The sequence below is a fragment of the Rattus norvegicus genome, chromosome X (assembly GCF_021556685.1).
Source record: "Rattus norvegicus strain SHRSP/BbbUtx chromosome X, alternate assembly SHRSP_T2T, whole genome shotgun sequence".
NCBI classification, from domain to species: Eukaryota; Metazoa; Chordata; class Mammalia; order Rodentia; family Muridae; genus Rattus; species Rattus norvegicus.
In genome coordinates this window covers 101,630,011-101,647,112 of record NC_141554.1, presented here as the reverse complement: position 1 = coordinate 101,647,112, position 17,102 = coordinate 101,630,011, and the positions used below count along the sequence as shown (strand labels likewise).

Here is a 17,102-nt window from a genome sequence, read left to right as displayed (position 1 = left end):
AGGTGAGATCTCAGGGTTGTTTTGATTTGCATTTCCCTGATGACAAAGGATGTTGAATATTTCTTTAGGTGCTTCTTGGCCATTCAATATTCCTCAGTTGAGAATACTTTCGTTAGCTTTGTACCCCATTTGTATTAATAGGATTATTTGGTTCTCTGGAGTCTAGAGTCTAACAACTTCTTGAGTTCTTTGTATATATTAGATATTAGCCATCTATTTTCTATAGGATTGGGAAAGATCTTTTTCTAATATGTTGGTTGCTATTTTGTCCTATCGACATTGTCTTTTGCCTTACAAAAGCTTTGCAATTTTATGAGGTCTTATTCATAGATTATTTTTATTGGAAATTTTTTTAATTATATTTCAAATGTTATCCCCTTTCCAGGTTTTCCATCTATACACCCCCTATTCCATCTCCCCTCCCCCTTCTTCTATGAGGGTGTTCCCTCTCCTCAACCACCAACCCCTAAACTCCTCCACACCCTGACATTCCCCTACACTGGGGGGTTCCAGCCTGGGCAGGACAAAGGGCTTCTCCTAGCATTGGTGCCCAATAAGGCCATCCTCTGCTACATATGCAACTGGAGCCATGGGTCTGTCCATGTGTACTCTTTGAGTAGAATTTTAGTCCCTGGGAGCTCTGGTTGGCTAGTATTTTTGTTTTTATGGGGTTGCAAGCCCCTTCGGCTCCGTCAGTCCTTTCTTTACCTCCTCCATTGGGGGACCCTGTTCTCAGTTTAATGGTCAGTTGCTAGCATTCCCTTGGTTTTTTGTCATGCTCTGGCAGAGCCTCTAAGAAGACAGCTAATCAGGCTGCTCTCAGCAAGTACTTTTTGGCATCAGCAATATTGTTTGGGTTTAGTGATTATATGTATATAGGCTGAATCCCCAGTTGGGGCAGGTTCTGAATGGCCATTCCTTCAGTCTCTGCCCCAAACTTTGCCTCCATATTTCCTTCTATGAATATTTTTGCCCCTCCCACTTTAAGGAAGGACTGAAGTACTTTGGTAATCCTTGTTCTTGAGCTTCATGTGGTCTGTGGATTGTATCTTGGGTAATTAGAGCTTTTGGCTTAATATCCACTGATCAGTGAATGCATATCATGTGTAGGTTTTTTGTGAATGGGTTACCTCACTCAGGATATTTTCTAGTTCTGGCCATTTGCCTATGAATTTCATGAAGCCATTGCTTTTAATAGCTGAGTAGTACTCCACTGTGTAAATGTACCATATTTAAAGTATCTATTCCTCTGTCGAAGGACACCTTGGTTCTTTCCAGCATCTGGCTATTATAAATAAGGCTGCTATGAACATAGTGGAGCATGTATCCGTATTATATGTTGGAGCATCATTTGGGTATATGCCCAGGAGTGGTATAGCTGGGTCCTAAGGTAATTCTATATCCAATTTTCTGGAAACTTCAGACTGATTTCCAGAGTGGTTGTACCAGTTTGCAATCACACCAAAAATGGCAGAGTGTTCCTCTTCATTAGATCCTGGCCAGCATCTCTTGTCACTTGAGTTTTTGAACTTTGTCATTCTGATTGGTGTGAGGTGGAATCTCAGGGTTGTTTTGATTTGCATTTCCCTGATGAAAGGATATTGAATATTTCTTTAATACTTCTCAGCCATCCAATATTCCTGAGCTGAGAATTCTTTGTGTACCACTGTAACCCATTTTTATAGGGTTACTTGACTCTCTGGACTCTTTGCCTATATTGGATACCCTCTGTCTGATGTGGATTAGTAAAGATCTTTTCCCACTTTGTTGGTTGCTGTTTTTTCCTAGTAACAGTGTCCTTTGCCTTATAGAAGCTTTGCAATTTTATGAGGTCCCATTTGTTCATTCTTGATCTTAGAGCATAAGCCATTTGTGTTCTGTTCAGGAAATTTTCATCAGTGCCCAGGTATTCAGGGCCCTTCCCCACTTTTTCTTCTATTAGTTTGAGTTTATCTGGTTTTATGTAGAGGTTCTTGATTCACTTGGATTTGAGTTTTGTACAGGGTAATAGAAATGGATGGATTTGCATTCTTTTACCTCCAGTTAAACCACAAACATTTGTTGAAAATGTTATCTTTTTTCTTTTTTTTTTTTTTATTAACTTGAGTATTTCTTATATACATTTCGAGTGTTATTCCCTTTCCCAGTTTCCGGGCAAACATTCCCCTCCCCCCTCCCCTTCCTTATGGGTGTTCCCCTCCCAACCCTCCCCCATTGCCGCCCTCCCCCCCATAGTCTAGTTCATTGGGGGTTCAGTCTTAGCAGGACCCAAGGCTTCCCATTCCACTGGTGCTCTTACTAGGATATTAATTACTACCTATGGGGTCAGAGTCCAGGGTCAGTCCATGTATAGTCTTTAGGTAGTGGCTTAGTACCTGGAAGCTCTGGATGCTTGACATTGTTGTACATATGGGGTCTCGAGCCCCTTCAAGCTCTTCCAGTTCTTTCTCTGATTCCTTCAACTGGGGACCTATTCTCAGTTCAGTGGTTTGCTGCTGGCATTCGCCTCTGTATTTGCTGTATTCTGGCTGAGTCTCACAGGAGCGATCTACATCTGGCTCCTGTCGGTCTGCACTTCTTTGCTTCATCCATCTTGTCTAATTGGGTGGCTGTATATGTATGGGCCACATGTGGGGCAGGCACTGAATGGGTGTTCCTTCAGTCTCTGTTTTAATCTTTGCCTCTCCCTTCCCTGCCAAGGGTATTCTTTTTCCTCATTTAAAGAAGGAGTGAAGCATTCACATTTTGATCATCCGTCTTGAGTTTCGTTTGTTCAAGGGATCTAGGGTAATTCAAGCATTTGGGCTAATAGCCACTTATCAATGAGTGCATACCATGTATGTCTTTCTGTGATTGGGTTAGCTCACTCAAGATGATATTTTCCAGTTCCAACCATTTGCCTACAAATTTCATAAACTCGTTGTTTTGATAGCTGAGTAATATTCCATTGTGTAGATGTACCACATTTTCTGTATCCATTCCTCTGTTGAAGGGCATCTGGGTTCTTTCCAGCTTCTGGCTATTATAAATAAGGCTGCGATGAACATAGTAGAGCAAGTGTCTCTTTTATATGTTGAGGCATCTTTTGGGTATATGCCCAAGAGAGGTATAGCTGGATCCTCAGGCAGTTCAAAGTCCAATTTTCTGAGGAACCTCCAAACTGATTTCCAGAATGGTTTTACCAGTCTGCAATCCCACCAACAATGGAGGAGTGTTCCTCTTTCTCCACATCCTCACCAGCATTTGCTGTCACCTGAGTTTTTGATCTTAGCCATTCTCACTGGTGTGAGGTGAAATCTCAGGGTTGTTTTGATTTGCATTTCCCTTATGACTAAAGATGTTGAACATTTCTTTAGGTGTTTCTCAGCCATTCGGCATTCCTCAGCTGTAAATCCTTTGTTTAGCTCTGAACCCCATTTTTTAATAGGGTTATTTGTTTCCCTGTGGTCTAACTTCTTGAGTTCTTTGTATATTTTGGATATAAGGCCTCTATCTGTTGTAGGATTGGTAAAGATCTTTTCCCAATCTGTTGCTTGCCGTTTTGTCCTAACCACAGTGTCCTTTGCCTTACAGAAGCTTTGCAGTTTTATGAGATCCCATTTGTCCATTCTTGATCTTAGAGCGTAAGCCATTGGTGTTTTGTTCAGGAAATTTTTTCCAGTGCCCATGTGTTCCAGATGCTTCCCTAGTTTTTCTTCTATTAGTTTGAGTGTGTCTGGCTTGATGTGGAGGTCCTTGATCCACTTGGACTTAAGCTTTGTACAGGGTGATAAGGATGGATCGATCTGCATTCTTCTACATGTTGCCCTCCAGTTGAACCAGCACCATTTGCTGAAAATGCTATCTTTTTTCCATTTGATGGTTTTGGCTCCTTTGTCAAAAATCAAGTGACCATAGGTGTGTGGGTTCATTTCTGAGTCTTCAATTCTATTCCATTGGTCTATCTGTCTGTCTCTGTACCAATACCATGCAGTTTTTATCACTATTGCTCTGTAATACTGCTTGAGTTCAGGGATAGTGATTCCCCCTGAAGTCCTTTTATTGTTGAGGATAGCTTTAGCTATCCTGGGTTTTTTGTTATTCCAGATGAATTTGCAAATTGTTCTGTCTAACTCTTTGAAGAATTGGATTGGTATTTTGATGGGGATTGCATTGAATCTGTAGATCGCTTTTGGTAAAATGGCCATTTTTACTATATTAATCCTGCCAATCCATGAGCATAGGAGATCTTTCCATCTTCTGAGGTCTTCTTCAATTTCTTTCCTCAGTGTCTTGAAGTTCTTATTGTACAGATCTTTTACTTGCTTGGTTAAAGTCACACCGAGGTACTTTATATTATTTGGGTCTATTATGAAGGGTGTCGTTTCCCTAATTTCTTTCTCGGCTTGTTTCTCTTTTGTATAGAGGAAGGCAACTGATTTATTTGAGTTAATTTTATACCCAGCCACTTTGCTGAAGTTGTTTATCAGCTTTAGTAGTTCTCTGGTGGAACTTTTGGGATCACTTAAATATACTATCATATCATCTGCAAATAGTGATATTTTGACTTCTTCTTTTCCGATCTGTAGCCCCTTGACCTCCTTTTGTTGTCTGATTGCTCTGGCTAGAACTTCAAGAACTATATTGAATAAGTAGGGAGAGAGTGGGCAGCCTTGTCTAGTCCCTGATTTTAGTGGGATTGCTTCAAGTTTCTCTCCATTTAGTTTAATGTTAGCAACTGGTTTGCTGTATATGGCTTTTACTATGTTTAGGTATGGGCCTTGAATTCCTATCCTTTCCAGGACTTTTATCATGAAGGGGTGTTGAATTTTGTCAAATGCTTTCTCAGCATCTAACGAAATGATCATGTGGTTCTGTTCTTTCAGTTTCTTTATATAATGGATCACGTTGATGGATTTCCGTATATTAAACCATACCTGCATGCCTGGGATGAAGCCTACTTGATCATGGTGGATGATTGTTTTGATGTGCTCTTGAATTCGGTTTGCCAGAATTTTATTGAGTATTTTTGCGTCGATATTCATAAGGGAAATTGGTCTGAAGTTCTCTTTCTTTGTTGGGTCTTTGTGTGGTTTAGGTATAAGAGTAATTGTGGCTTCGTAGAAGGAATTGGGTAGTGCTCCATCTGTTTCAATTTTGTGGAATAGTTTGGATAATATTGGTATGAGGTCTTCTATGAAGGTTTGATAGAATTCTGCACTAAACCCGTCTGGACCTGGGCTCTTTTTGGTTGGGAGACCTTTAATGACTGCTTCTATTTCCTTAGGAGTTATGGGGTTGTTTAACTGGTTTATCTGTTCCTGATTTAACTTCGGTACCTGGTATCTGTCTAGGAAATTGTCCATTTCTTGAAGATTTTCAAGTTTTGTTGAATATAGGTTTTTATAGTAAGATCTGATGACTTTTTGAATTTCCTCTGAATCTGTTGTTATGTCTCCCTTTTCATTTCTGATTTTGTTAATTTGGACACACTCTCTGTGTCCTCTCGTTAGTCTGGCTAAGGGTTTATCTACCTTGTTGATTTTCTCAAAGAACCAACTTTTGGTTCTGTTGATTCTTTCTATGGTCCTTTTTGTTTCTACTTGGTTGATTTCAACTCTGAGTTTGATTATTTCCTGCCTTCTACTCCTCCTGGGTGTATTTGCTTCTTTTTGTTCTAGAGCTTTTAGGTGTGCTGTCAAGCTGCTGACATATGCTCTTTCCTGTTTCTTTCTGCAGGCACTCAGCGCTATGAGTTTTCCTCTTAGCACAGCTTTCATTGTGTCCCATAAGTTTGGGTATGTTGTACCTTCATTTTCATTAAATTCTAAAAAGTTTTTAATTTCTTTCTTTATTTCTTCCTTGACCAGTTTATCATTGTGTAGAGCATTGTTCAATTTCCACATATATGTGGGCATTCTTCCCTTATTGTTATTGAAGACCAGTTTTAGGCCGTGGTGGTCTGATAGCACACATGGGATTATTTCTATCTTTCTGTACCTGTTGTGGCCCGTTTTTTGACCAATTATATGGTCAATTTTGGAGAAAGTACCATGGGGAGCTGAGAAGAAGGTATATCCTTTTGCTTTAGGATAGAATGTTCTATAAATATCCGTTAAGTCCATTTGGCTCATGACTTCTCTTAGTCTGTCTACGTCTCTGTTTAATTTCTGTTTCCATGATCTGTCCATTGATGAGAGTGGGGTGTTGAAATCTCCCACTATTATTGTGTGAGGTGCAATGTTTGTTTTGAGCTTTAGTAAGGTTTCTTTTACGTATGTAGCTGCCCTTGTATTTGGGGCATAGATATTTAGGATTGAGAGTTCATCTTGGTGGATTTTTCCTTTGATGAATATGAAGTGACCTTCCTTATCTTTTTTGATGACTTTTAGTTGGAAATTGATTTTATTTGATATTAGAATGGCTACTCCAGCTTGCTTTTTCTGACCATTTGCTTGGAAAGTTGTTTTCCAGCCTTTCACTCTGAGGTAGTGTCTGTCTTTGTCTCTGAGGTGTGTTTCCTGTAGGCAGCAGAATGCAGGGTCCTCGTTGCGTATCCAGTTTGTTAATCTATGTCTTTTTATTGGGGAGTTGAGGCCATTGATGTTGAGAGATATTAAGGAATAGTGATTATTGCTTCCTGTTATATTCATATTTGGATGTGAGGTTATGTTTGTGTGCTTTCATTCTCTTTGTTTTGTTGCCAAGACGATTAGTTTCTTGCTTCTTCTAGGGTATAGCTTGCCTCCTTATGTTGGGCTTTACCATTTATTATCCTTTGTAGTGCTGGATTTGTAGAAAGATATTGTGTAAATTTGTTTTTGTCATGGAATATCTTGGTTTCTCCATCTATGTTAATTGAGAGTTTTGCAGGATACAGTAACCTGGGCTGGCATTTGTGTTCTCTTAGGGTCTGTTTGACATCTGTCCAGGATCTTCTGGCCTTCATAGTTTCTGGCGAAAAGTCTGGTGTGATTCTGATAGGTCTGCCTTTATATGTTACTTGACCTTTTTCCCTTACTGCTTTTAATATTCTTTCTTTAATTTGTCCGTTTGGTGTTTGACAATTATGTGACGGGAGGTGTTTCTTTTCTGGTCCAATCTATTTGGAGTTCTGTAGGCTTCTTGTATGTCTATGGGTATCTCTTTTTTTAGGTTAGGGAAGTTTTCTTCTATGATTTTGTTGAAGATATTTACTGGTCCTTTGACCTGGTAGTCTTCACTCTCTTCTATACCTATTATCCTTAGGTTTGATCTTCTCATTGAGTCCTGGATTTCCTGTATGTTTTGGACCAGTAGCTTTTTCCGCTTTACATTATCTTTGACAGTTGAGTCAATGATTTCTATGGAATCTTCTGCTCCTGAGATTCTCTCTTCCATCTCTTGTATTCTGTTGGTGAAGCTTGTATCTACAGCTCCTTGTCTCTTCTTTTGGTTTTCTATATCCAGGGTTGTTTCCATGTGTTCTTTCTTGATTGCTTCTATTTCCATTTTTAATTCCTTCAACTGTTTGATTGTGTTTTCCTGGAATTCTTTCAGGGATTTTTGCGATTCTTTCAGGGATTTTTGCGATTCCTCTCTGTAGGCTTCTACTTGTTTATTAATGTTTTCCTGTGTTTCCCTAAGGGAGTTCTTCATGTCTTTCTTGAAGTCCTCCAGCTGAAAAGTTCTCAGGGAGAACTTTTCCCTCGGGATGGAGACCCTCCAACTCAATGACCAGACCGAGACCACAGGATGCAATCAGCAAGAGGATTTGGTTTATTGTCGGGATACACAGGCACCTGTGGTTGCTTCAGTCACTCGGGGGACTGGCGCGCCCCACGGAACCAAGGATGGGCTTTTTATAGGATTCTGGGGAGCAGAAGCAAGCATACAGAAGCAGATGCATGGTTACAGGGTTATAATTGGTGGATTCTAATGTGGCAAGGGTTCAGCCCTGGGGTAAGTTTCCTAGCTACCTTCCTGGAACATAATGGCTGACTCGGCCCCCCACCAGGGTGTGGGACCTCTCCCGGGGCTTTTCTCATTGTCAGGCGCTCAACCGCAGTCGTCCTGTTGCCAGGCCTTCAACCATACACATCCTGCTTGGCAGCCGCTGTGTACTCAGTGTTCTAACCTTTCCCTGAACCAGTCATCTTAAGTACAGCCTTGCAAAATGGCGTTACTGCTGCTAAGCTGGGGTCTTTCATTCCCCCATTTTTTTGCTAACTTTGAGTGAAATCTTTCACTCGACTTGGTCAAGAAATTTCTGTCTCTTGTTGTCTCAGCCTATGGTACTGCTGCGTCAGTACGACGGTGTGAATGACTGAAAGTCTATCCCTCATGAACTGTACCAGCCTATTAAGGATGCAGGGTCCAAAAAGAAGAATTAGGAGAAGAATAAATAGGGGTCCCATCAGGGTAGACAGGAGGGTAGCAAACCAAGGGGATCGGTTAAACCACCCCTCGAACCATCCCTGTTGGGAATCAAACAGTTTTTGTCTTTGGGCCAGGCGTTCTCGAAGCTTAGCCATATTATCTCTTACTATTCCAGTATGGTCTGCATAGAAACAGCACTCTTCTTTTAGAGCAGCACATAATCCACCCTCGCGGAGGAACAACATATCTAGCCCTCATCTATTTTGGAGGACCACTTCAGACAACGATGTTAAGGACTTTTCTAATGCACTCACAGACTCTTTTATAGCTTTAAAATCTGCATTCATGGCTGCTTGTAACTGACGGAAATGACCAGTTTCTATGAGTGCAGTGGTCCCGGTCCCTATACCCGCGGCCACTCCCCCCAAGGTGATTCCTCCTAGGAGTAAAGCTAAAGTCAAGGTGGCAGGCTCTCGTCGGAAACGAGTCTGTCTTTCGAAAAACGAGTATATATACTCGGATTCATGGTAGGTGACTTTGGGCCAAATTTCTACTAATACACAATAGTCAGAGGATTGGTTGAGGACTGTGGCTGAGATGCAGGGTGTTAGTCCGGTATTGCAGGCCCAGTATGTGCCTTTTGGGGCTGCCAGGAAGTAGTTCCCGATGGGAATCTTCTGAGTGGTGTTGCAGAGGGTCTGGTGTGTGTGGGGTACATTCCCCAAGCAGAGCCCTTGTCCCGAGACCTCGGGCAGAGTTAGTTTGTGGCTGGGGGTATTCGCACAACTGTCTGGGGCAGCAGTCAGGTTGGTATAATTTCCAATGACTGCCACCCCTTCATAATAAGGCGGACCGGAAACGAGGCACAACCAGCACTCCTGAGTCCTAAAAGGGTCTGAATAGTTGAGAGCCAGATATGCACCAGCCACCAAATTGAATAATCGATCCCCGGTGCCTGGCGACGGGGAGATCAAAATGGTGGAGCCCCCCGTTGTGGAGAAGGGGCTTGTAGGGGTACTACCAGGGGCCTGGGTGACCTTAGGCAATGACGGGGGTTGGGCTTGTGCCGGGAGCGAGGGAGGCTTCTGATCTGGTAGAACTAGGTTGGGTCCAATGGGTCGAGTGGCCAGGGGAGAGACTTGTCTATTTAGAGAGAACAGACCCACCGGATCGGTCCCTGTGACGTATAAGCGCAGGCCCCAAGATTTGGGCCCGTCCCAGGTCGCTCTTCTACCTGAGTCGGTGAAGTGGAGGACGAGGGGATTGCATTTCGCGCCCCGTTTACACAAGGTGTAAGGAAGCCAACCGTCTCATTTCAGAGTTATCAGGTCCCAAGATGAGGATGGCTTCCAATACGCATCCCCAGTAGTCTCACATCCCCATTGGGCACAGTACCCACTCCCTGGCCCTCCGCACTGCCGGCTCACTCTGTGTCCAGGGCAAACGTAGATCTCTTTGCTGTGGGAAGCCGGACTGCAACCATAGTAGGTGGTTGAGGGATGCCAATTATGGGTAGTGCCAGGCTCCCACTTGTAGTCTATCACATCACAAAGGTCAAAGTATAAGGGACGGAAGGCATCGGCCAGCGTCCCCCTTACGGATGTAGCATTAGCCAGCCTTCCTGTCATGAGATTAGTGACTGTCCAGGTAATGTTATAAATGTGGTGGGGGCTTATTTCCCCACTGACTCTAGGACACAAAAGGACTAGGAGGAGCCACGTAGGAGTTTTAACTTTAAGGGGTTTGGAGTGCGCTGAACTCTCCATGTCTGGGGTGTAGTGTTGTGATTAGTCAATTCCTCAGACCGGACTGCCTTGACGTGTGATGCGTGGATCCAAGCCGAGACTCCGTCTACCTTTAGGGCGGTCAGGGTAGTCAGGAGGACGGTGTAGGGTCCTTTCTACCGTGGCTCGAGATTCTTGGTCTGATGTCTGCGCACCCACACGGTGTCTCCAATCTGGAACGGGTGTGGCACCACCGGATGCTCAAGCTTGTCCTGGTAAGCAGCGGCCAAAGGTCTCCAGACGTCTCTCTGCACAATCTGTAGGGCCTGTAAATGGGCCCTCAGAGAAGGGCTGTCAGCAAAATCAGCAATGTTTGAATCAAAGAAATGGACAAATGGGGGTGGTGCTCCATACATTATTTCAAAAGGAGTTAGACCATGGGGGCCCGGGGTATTCCGGGCCCGATATAGAACTAGGGGAAGGAGGGCCACCCAATCCTTTGAGCCAGTTGCAAGCGTAAGTTTGGATAAAGTCTCCTTAATTGTTCTATTCATGCGTTCTACCTGACCTGAACTCTGGGGTCTATAGGCACAATGTAATTTCCAATCAATCCCCAGCAATTTGGCCACCAACTGACTTACTTGGGAGACGAAAGTGGGCCCGTTGTCCGACCCCAACGCTTGAGGCATGCCATACCTGGGAAAGATTTCCTCGAGGAGCTTCTTGGTGACCATTTTTGCAGTCTCGTGCTTTGTGGGGAAGGCTTCGACCCATCCTGAGAAGGTGTCTACAAACACTAGGAGATACTTGTATCCATACATACCTGGTTTAATTTCAGTAAAATCAATTTCCCAATGGATGCCGGGACGGTGTCCCCTAGGACAAACTCCTTGTCCAATCATGGTCCTTCCCGGGTTAACCTGAGCGCACGCTTTGCAACTCTCAGTCACCTTTTGTATCGCTTTGTCCCGATTCAAAAAAACACAGATTTATCTCTTCCCGATCTAGTAAGGTTTTCATCTTCTTAAACCCCAAATGAGTTAATTTATGTAAAAAGGAGATCAATTCAAAAGTCATTTTTATTGGCATAACTGTCTTTCCTTTGTAGACCCACTGTTTTAGTTGAGTGTGGTAGATGGCCCCCATTTTTTTCTAGGAGCTCTATGTCCTCATGGGCATAAACCCAACTGGTTTGTCCCACTGGTGGGGGCGTGGGTTGGTCTGGGCTATTTAAGGGCAAGATTTGTTTGCTCATGGCTGCTTCTCGCGCCGTGGCATCGGCCAGCCGGTTTCCTCGTGCCTCTGGGTTGTGCCCTTTCTGGTGTCCTGGACAATGCATAATACTCAGTCTTTTGGGCAAGAATAAGGCTTCTAAGAGGGCCAGAATTTCAGCCTTATTTTTAATATCTTTACCCTCAGATGTGAGCAGCCCCCGCCTCCGGTAGATCTCCCCGTGGATGTGTGCCGTGGCAAAGGCATAACGGCTGTCTGTATATACATTTAGCCTCTTACCTTTTGCCATCTTGAGCGCCTGAGTCAAGGCGATGAGTTCAGCCCATTGTGAGGAGGTACCAGCAGGCAGGGCTTTCGCCCAAATCACTTTGTCCTCCATAGTGACCGCAGCTCCAGCCTTTCGCTCTCCCTCTGCCAAGAAGCTGCTGCCATCCGTGTACCATGTGTGGTCAGCATTCTGAAGAGGCTGGTCCGATAGGTCTGGCCTGGTTCCATGTACTTCTGCGAGGATTTGTAGGCAGTCATGCTGTTCTGCCTCCTCTGGTAGAGGAAGCAAGGTGGCAGGATTGAGGGCGACTACGGGCCCAAACTGAACCCGTTCTGCATCCAGTAACAAGGCTTGGTAGTGGGTCATGCGGGAATTAGAGAGCCAGCGGTCTGGGGGCTGCTTTACCAAGGCCTCCACTGCGTGGGGTGCTAGGATGGTGAGTGGCTGTCCCAAAGTCAATTTTCCAGCGTCCTTGATCAGGACAGCAATAGGAGCCACCATCCTTAGGCACGGTGGCCAGCCGGAGGCCACAGGGTCCAATTTCTTAGACAGGTAGGCCACAGGGCGTTTCCAGGGTCCCAACCTTTGTGTTAGGACCCCTTTAGCATACCCCTGTTTCTCATCAATGAACAGTTCAAAAGGTTTGGTAATATCAGGGAGACCCAAGGCAGGGGAGGACAATAAGGTCTGTTTGATATTTTTAAATGCTTTTTGCTGCTCTGGTCCCCACTGGAAGAGCACCCCCGGTTTAGTGAGGGGGTACAAAGGGGCTGCCATTTCAGCAAACCCAGGAATCCAGAGGCGGCAGAATCCCGCCGTCCCCAAGAACTCTCGTAGCTGTCGGCCATTCTTGGGGGCAGGGATGCCGGCCACAGTCTGTCTCCTGGCCGGGGTCAGCCATCGCTGTTCATCCCGTAGCTGGTAGCCTAAATAAGTAACCTGGGTCTGGCAAACTTGAGCCTTTTTGGCAGAGGCTCGGTAGCCCAATCGTCCCAAAGTCTGTAAGAGGGATTCAGTTCCCCGTTGGCATGCAGTTTCAGAAGTGGCCGCTAGGAGGAGGTCATCTACATATTGCAGGAGTATGAGGGTGGGATGCTGAACCCTAAAGTCAGCTAAGTCCCGATGTAAGGCCTCATCAAAGAGCGTTGGGCTGTTTTTAAACCCTTGAGGCAGTCTTGTCCAAGTTAATTGTCCTGAAAGCCCTATTTCAGGGTCTTTCCGCTCAAAGGCAAATAAGGGTTGGCTTTTCCGCACTCAGCCGGAGGCAAAAGAAGGCATCTTTCAGGTCCAAAACCGTATACCAAGTATGTGTAGGGGGCAGTGTACTGAGCAAATTGTAAGGGTTTGGAACAGTCGGATGAATATCTTCTACCCTCTTGTTGACCTCTCTCAATTCTTGTACTGGCCTATAATCTCCAGTGCCGGGTTTCTTAACAGGCAGAAGAGGCGTATTCCAAGGCAACCGGCAGGGGACTAGGATGCCTTGATCCAGAAGCCTCGTAATGTGAGGCCTTATACCTTGATAAGCTTCATGTGACAGGGGGTATTGTTTTATGGAGACTGGAGTTGCAGTGGCCTTTAACTGTATAATTAAGGGGGGCTGTTGGAGCGCCAACCCCATCCCACCAGTCTCTGCCCAAGCCAGTGGAAAATTCGTGACCCAAGTGTCTATTTCTAGGGATTGTTGCTTGTCCTGTCCCGGTTCATATAGTCTATATTCATCCTCTAATTGTAGGGTTACAACTTGAAGGGGAGTTCCGTGGGGGCCAGTTATTCGGGCCCCTCCTTCCTCAAAATGAATTTGTGCTTTTAGTTTGGTGAGCAGGTCACAGCCCAGCAGAGGGTACGGGCAGTCCGGAACATGTAAGAAGGAATGGGTCACCTTACCGGTAGCCAGCTGAACCCAGCAGTCCGTAGTCCATCGGTATTGTTTCTCACCAGAGCTCCTTGTACCCAGGCCGTCCGGTCGCTGAGTTGTCCTGAAGCTTGGGTGAGGACTGAATGCTGGGCTCCTGTGTCTACCAGGAAAGTAACCGGCTGCCCCCCAACTTTAAGCATTACCCTGGGCTCAGGGGGGGCTCCTGGCCCTGACCTCCCTAATCTTTATCTAGAGCCAAGAGGGAGGTTCGTGGTCGAGGCTTTCGGGGTCCGCCAGGCTTCTTGGGGCACTCTCTGGCCCAGTGCCCTTTCTCTTTGCAATAGGCACATTGATCTTTATCCAGCTTCAGCCCCTTTCGAGCCCCCCCCCCATCTCCCTTCCCTTCTTGGCCCTGAACTACGGCGGCCAAGATTCGACTCAATTCTTTGTTTCTTTTTTTATCTCTCTCTTCCCTCTCTCTGCGAACTCTATCTTCTTTTTCTTCTTGTGTCTCTCTCTTATTAAAAATCCTTTCAGCTTCTTTAAGTAAATCCTGTAATGTATAGCCCTGCAAATTTTCTAACCTCTGTAACTTAGTCCTGATATCTGGAGCAGCCTGCCAGATGAAGGACAAAGAGACACTCGTCATTTGTCCTGGGTCATCTGGGTCATAGGGAGTGTACATACGGTAGGCCTCCTTAAGTCTCTCTAGAAAGGCGGAGGGAGTTTCCCCTGCTTCCTGTAATACCTGTTTTACCTGAGCCAAATTAGTAGGGCGTTGTATAGCCCCTCGGAGACCCGCTAGAAGCAACTGGCGATAAAGGTGTAGGTGTCCCTTACCTTCAGCTGTATTAAAATCCCAGTTTGGTCTCTTAAGTGGGAATGCAGCATCAATTTCCTCAGGCAGCTGGGTGGGACGCCCATCATCTCCCAGAACATGCTTTCTGGCCTCTAGGAACACTCTTTGTTTTTCTTCTGAGGTTAAGAGGGCCTGTAAGAGCTGTTGGCAGTCATCCCAAGTAGGCTGGTGGGTAAGTAAAACAGATTCTATTAGGTCGGTGAGTGCCACCGGATCTTTTGAGAAAGAAGGGTTGTGTTGTTTCCAATTGTAAATGTCAGCTGCTGAAAACGGCCAGTATTGGGTCTGGCCACCGGTTCCCTGTCTAAGTGGGAAAGCCTGGGAGGTTGAATCTGGCATCACCTCGCGCTTATTGCGCAATCTCCCTGCGACAGGGGAGAAACCCTTATCAGACTGTGACCTGGCAACTGATCTGGCCGGCGGCTCTGTCTCCTCCGTTTCAGCCGGGCCTGTAGGTAAATGATATGGGGGAGGAGGATCTTCAGAGAGAAGATCTATGAGAGGGGAGTTTGGGTCTGCCGGGAGGACTGGTTGTGTGCCCGGTCGTGGACGTCTTTCCAATGATCAAGAGTGAGACTTAGGGGCGTTGTTAGAGACTGTCCCATGTTAGTTCTAAGGAAGATTAGGACACAGAGAAAACAAACAACACCAACAGTCAAACAAACAACAGACAGGCGTGCTGCACGGCTTTGGTACCAAACTGAAAGCAAAAAGTCAGATGGAGGTGGCAAAGGTCCGGGGCCCTCTGAAAGCCAAAAATACAGACAGAGGTGCCGTAAGTCCAGATCCTCCTCCTCTAACCAGAGTCCCAGATTGAGCCCCGAAAAGTCGGGCCCCTAACATCCTTGGAACGTCTTCCAGGGCTGCGGGGCGAGAAGTCCGAGCTCGTCAGCTCCTTCTTCGTCCCGCCCAAATTCCAAACAACCTGGCTGAGCGCTCACAGAACAGACAGAATAGGGCAGAACGAGACAGAATCAGACAGACGCCGGCCGGCTTACCTCCCAGTGGGTGGTCGGTGGTCCCTGGGTGGAGGATCTCCTTTCCCGGCCAACGCACCAAATTGAAAAGTTCTCAGGGAGAACTTTTCCCTCGGGATGGAGACCCTCCAACTCAATGACCAGACCGAGACCACAGGATGCAATCAGCAAGAGGATTTGGTTTATTGTCGGGATACACAGGCACCTGTGGGCGCTTCAGTCACTCGGGGGACTGGCGCGCCCCACGGAACCAAGGATGGGCTTTTTATAGGATTCTGGGGAGCAGAAGCAAGCATACAGAAGCAGATGCATGGTTACAGGGATATAATTGGTGGATTCTAATGTGGCAAGGGTTCAGCCCGGGGGTAAGTTTCCTAGCTACCTTCCTGGAACATAACGGCTGACTCGGCCCCCCACCAGGGTGTGGGACCTCTCTCGGGGCTTTTCTCATTGTCAGGCGCTCAACCGCAGTCGTCCTGTTGCCAAGCCTTCAACCATACACATCCTACTTGGCAGCCGCTGTGTACTCAGTGTTCTAACCTTTCCCTGAACCAGTCATCTTAAGTACAGCCTTGCAAAATGGCGTTACTGCTGCTAAGCTGGGGTCTTTCACAGCATCATGATCAAATATGATTTTGAAACTAGATCTTGCTTTTCTGGTGTGTTTGGATATTCCATGTTTGTTTTGGTGGGAGAATTGGGCTCCGATGATGCCATGTAGTCTTGGTTTCTGTTGCTTGGGTTCCTGCACTTGCCTCTCGCCATCAGATTATCTCTAGTGTTACTTTGTTCTGCTATTTCTGACAGTGGCTAGACTGTCCTATAAGCCTGTGTGTCGGGAGTGCTGTAGACCTGTTTTCCTCTCTTTCAGTCAGTTATGGGGACAGAGTGTTCTGCTTTCAGGCGTGTAGTTTTTCCTCTCTACAGGTCTTCAGCTGTTCCTGTGGGTCTGTGTCTTGAGTTCACCAGGCAGCTTTCTTGCAGCAGAAAAGTTGGTCTTACCTGTGGTCCCGAGGCTCAAGTTCGCTCGTGGGGTGCTGCCCACGGGCTCTCTGCAGCGGCAGCAACCAGGAAGATATGCGCCGCCCCTTCCGGGAGCTTCAGTGCACCAGGGTTCCAGATGGCCTTTGGTGTTTTCCTCTGGCGTCCGAGATGTGTGTGCAGAGAGCAGTCTCTTCTGGTTTCCCAGGCTTGTCTGCCTCTCTGAAGGTTTACCTCTCCCTCCCACAGGATTTGGGTGCAGAGAACTGTTTATCTGGTCTGTTTCCTTCAGGTTCCGGCAGTGTCTCAGGCAGGGGTCCTGCCGCTCCTGGGCCCTCCCCCACGGGAGCCCAGAGGCCTTATACAGTTTCCTCTTGGGCCAGGGATGTGGGCAGGGGTGGGCAGTGTTGGTGGTCTCTTCTGCTCTGCAGCCTCAGGAGTGCCCACCTGACCAGGCGGTTGGGTCTCTCTCTCACGGGCGTTATCTTTTTTCAACTGGATGGTTTTAGCTTCTTTGTCAAATATCAAGTGAGCATAGCTGTGTGGGTTCATTTCTGGGTCTTCTATTCTATTCCACTGATCTACCTGCCTGTCTCTGTACCAATACCATACAGTTTTTATCATAGTTGCTCTCTAATGCAGCCTGAGGTCAGGGATGGTGATTCCCCCAGAATTTCTTTTATTGTTGAGGATAGATTTTGCTATCTTGGGTTTTTTGTTATTCCAAATGAATTTGCAAATTGCTCTAACTCTATTAAGAATTTAGTTGGAATTTTGATGAGGATTACATTGAATCTGTAGATTGCTTTCAGCAAGATGGCCATTTTTATTGTATTAATCCTGCAAATCCATGAATTTGGGAGAT

The 17,102-nt window shown here is 45.9% G+C and overlaps 2 protein-coding genes across 2 annotated transcripts; both read right to left on the bottom strand.

Annotated features, from left to right (window-relative positions):
• Positions 1–7,714: 7,714 nt before the first annotated feature.
• Envl-ps6 (MLV-related proviral Env polyprotein-like, pseudogene 6) lies at positions 7,715–10,477 on the bottom strand. The gene is given in 2 exon segments (XM_087601118.1): positions 7,715–10,026; positions 10,242–10,477. Coding segments are annotated over 2 exon segments (1,671 nt in total). The 3' UTR covers positions 7,715–8,591.
• Positions 7,715–14,656, bottom strand: LOC147998308 (uncharacterized). Its single transcript, XM_087600995.1, has 2 exons — positions 14,261–14,656; positions 7,715–11,834 (listed from the first exon to the last, which is right to left on the bottom strand). Exons 1-2 carry the CDS (start codon positions 14,616–14,618, stop codon positions 11,128–11,130), a joined length of 1,065 nt encoding a protein of 354 aa, XP_087457121.1. The 5' UTR covers positions 14,619–14,656; the 3' UTR covers positions 7,715–11,127.
• Positions 14,657–17,102: the final 2,446 nt, after the last annotated feature.

Coding starts and splice junctions, on each gene's coding strand:
- LOC147998308 (XM_087600995.1), bottom strand. CDS start 14,618: ATGCCAGATTCAACCTCCCAGGCTTTCCCACTTAGACAGGGAACCGGT. Junction 11,835..14,260: donor GGATTTTAATACAGCTGAAG/GTAAGGGACACC, acceptor TTCCTCTACCAG/AGGAGGCAGAACAGCATGAC.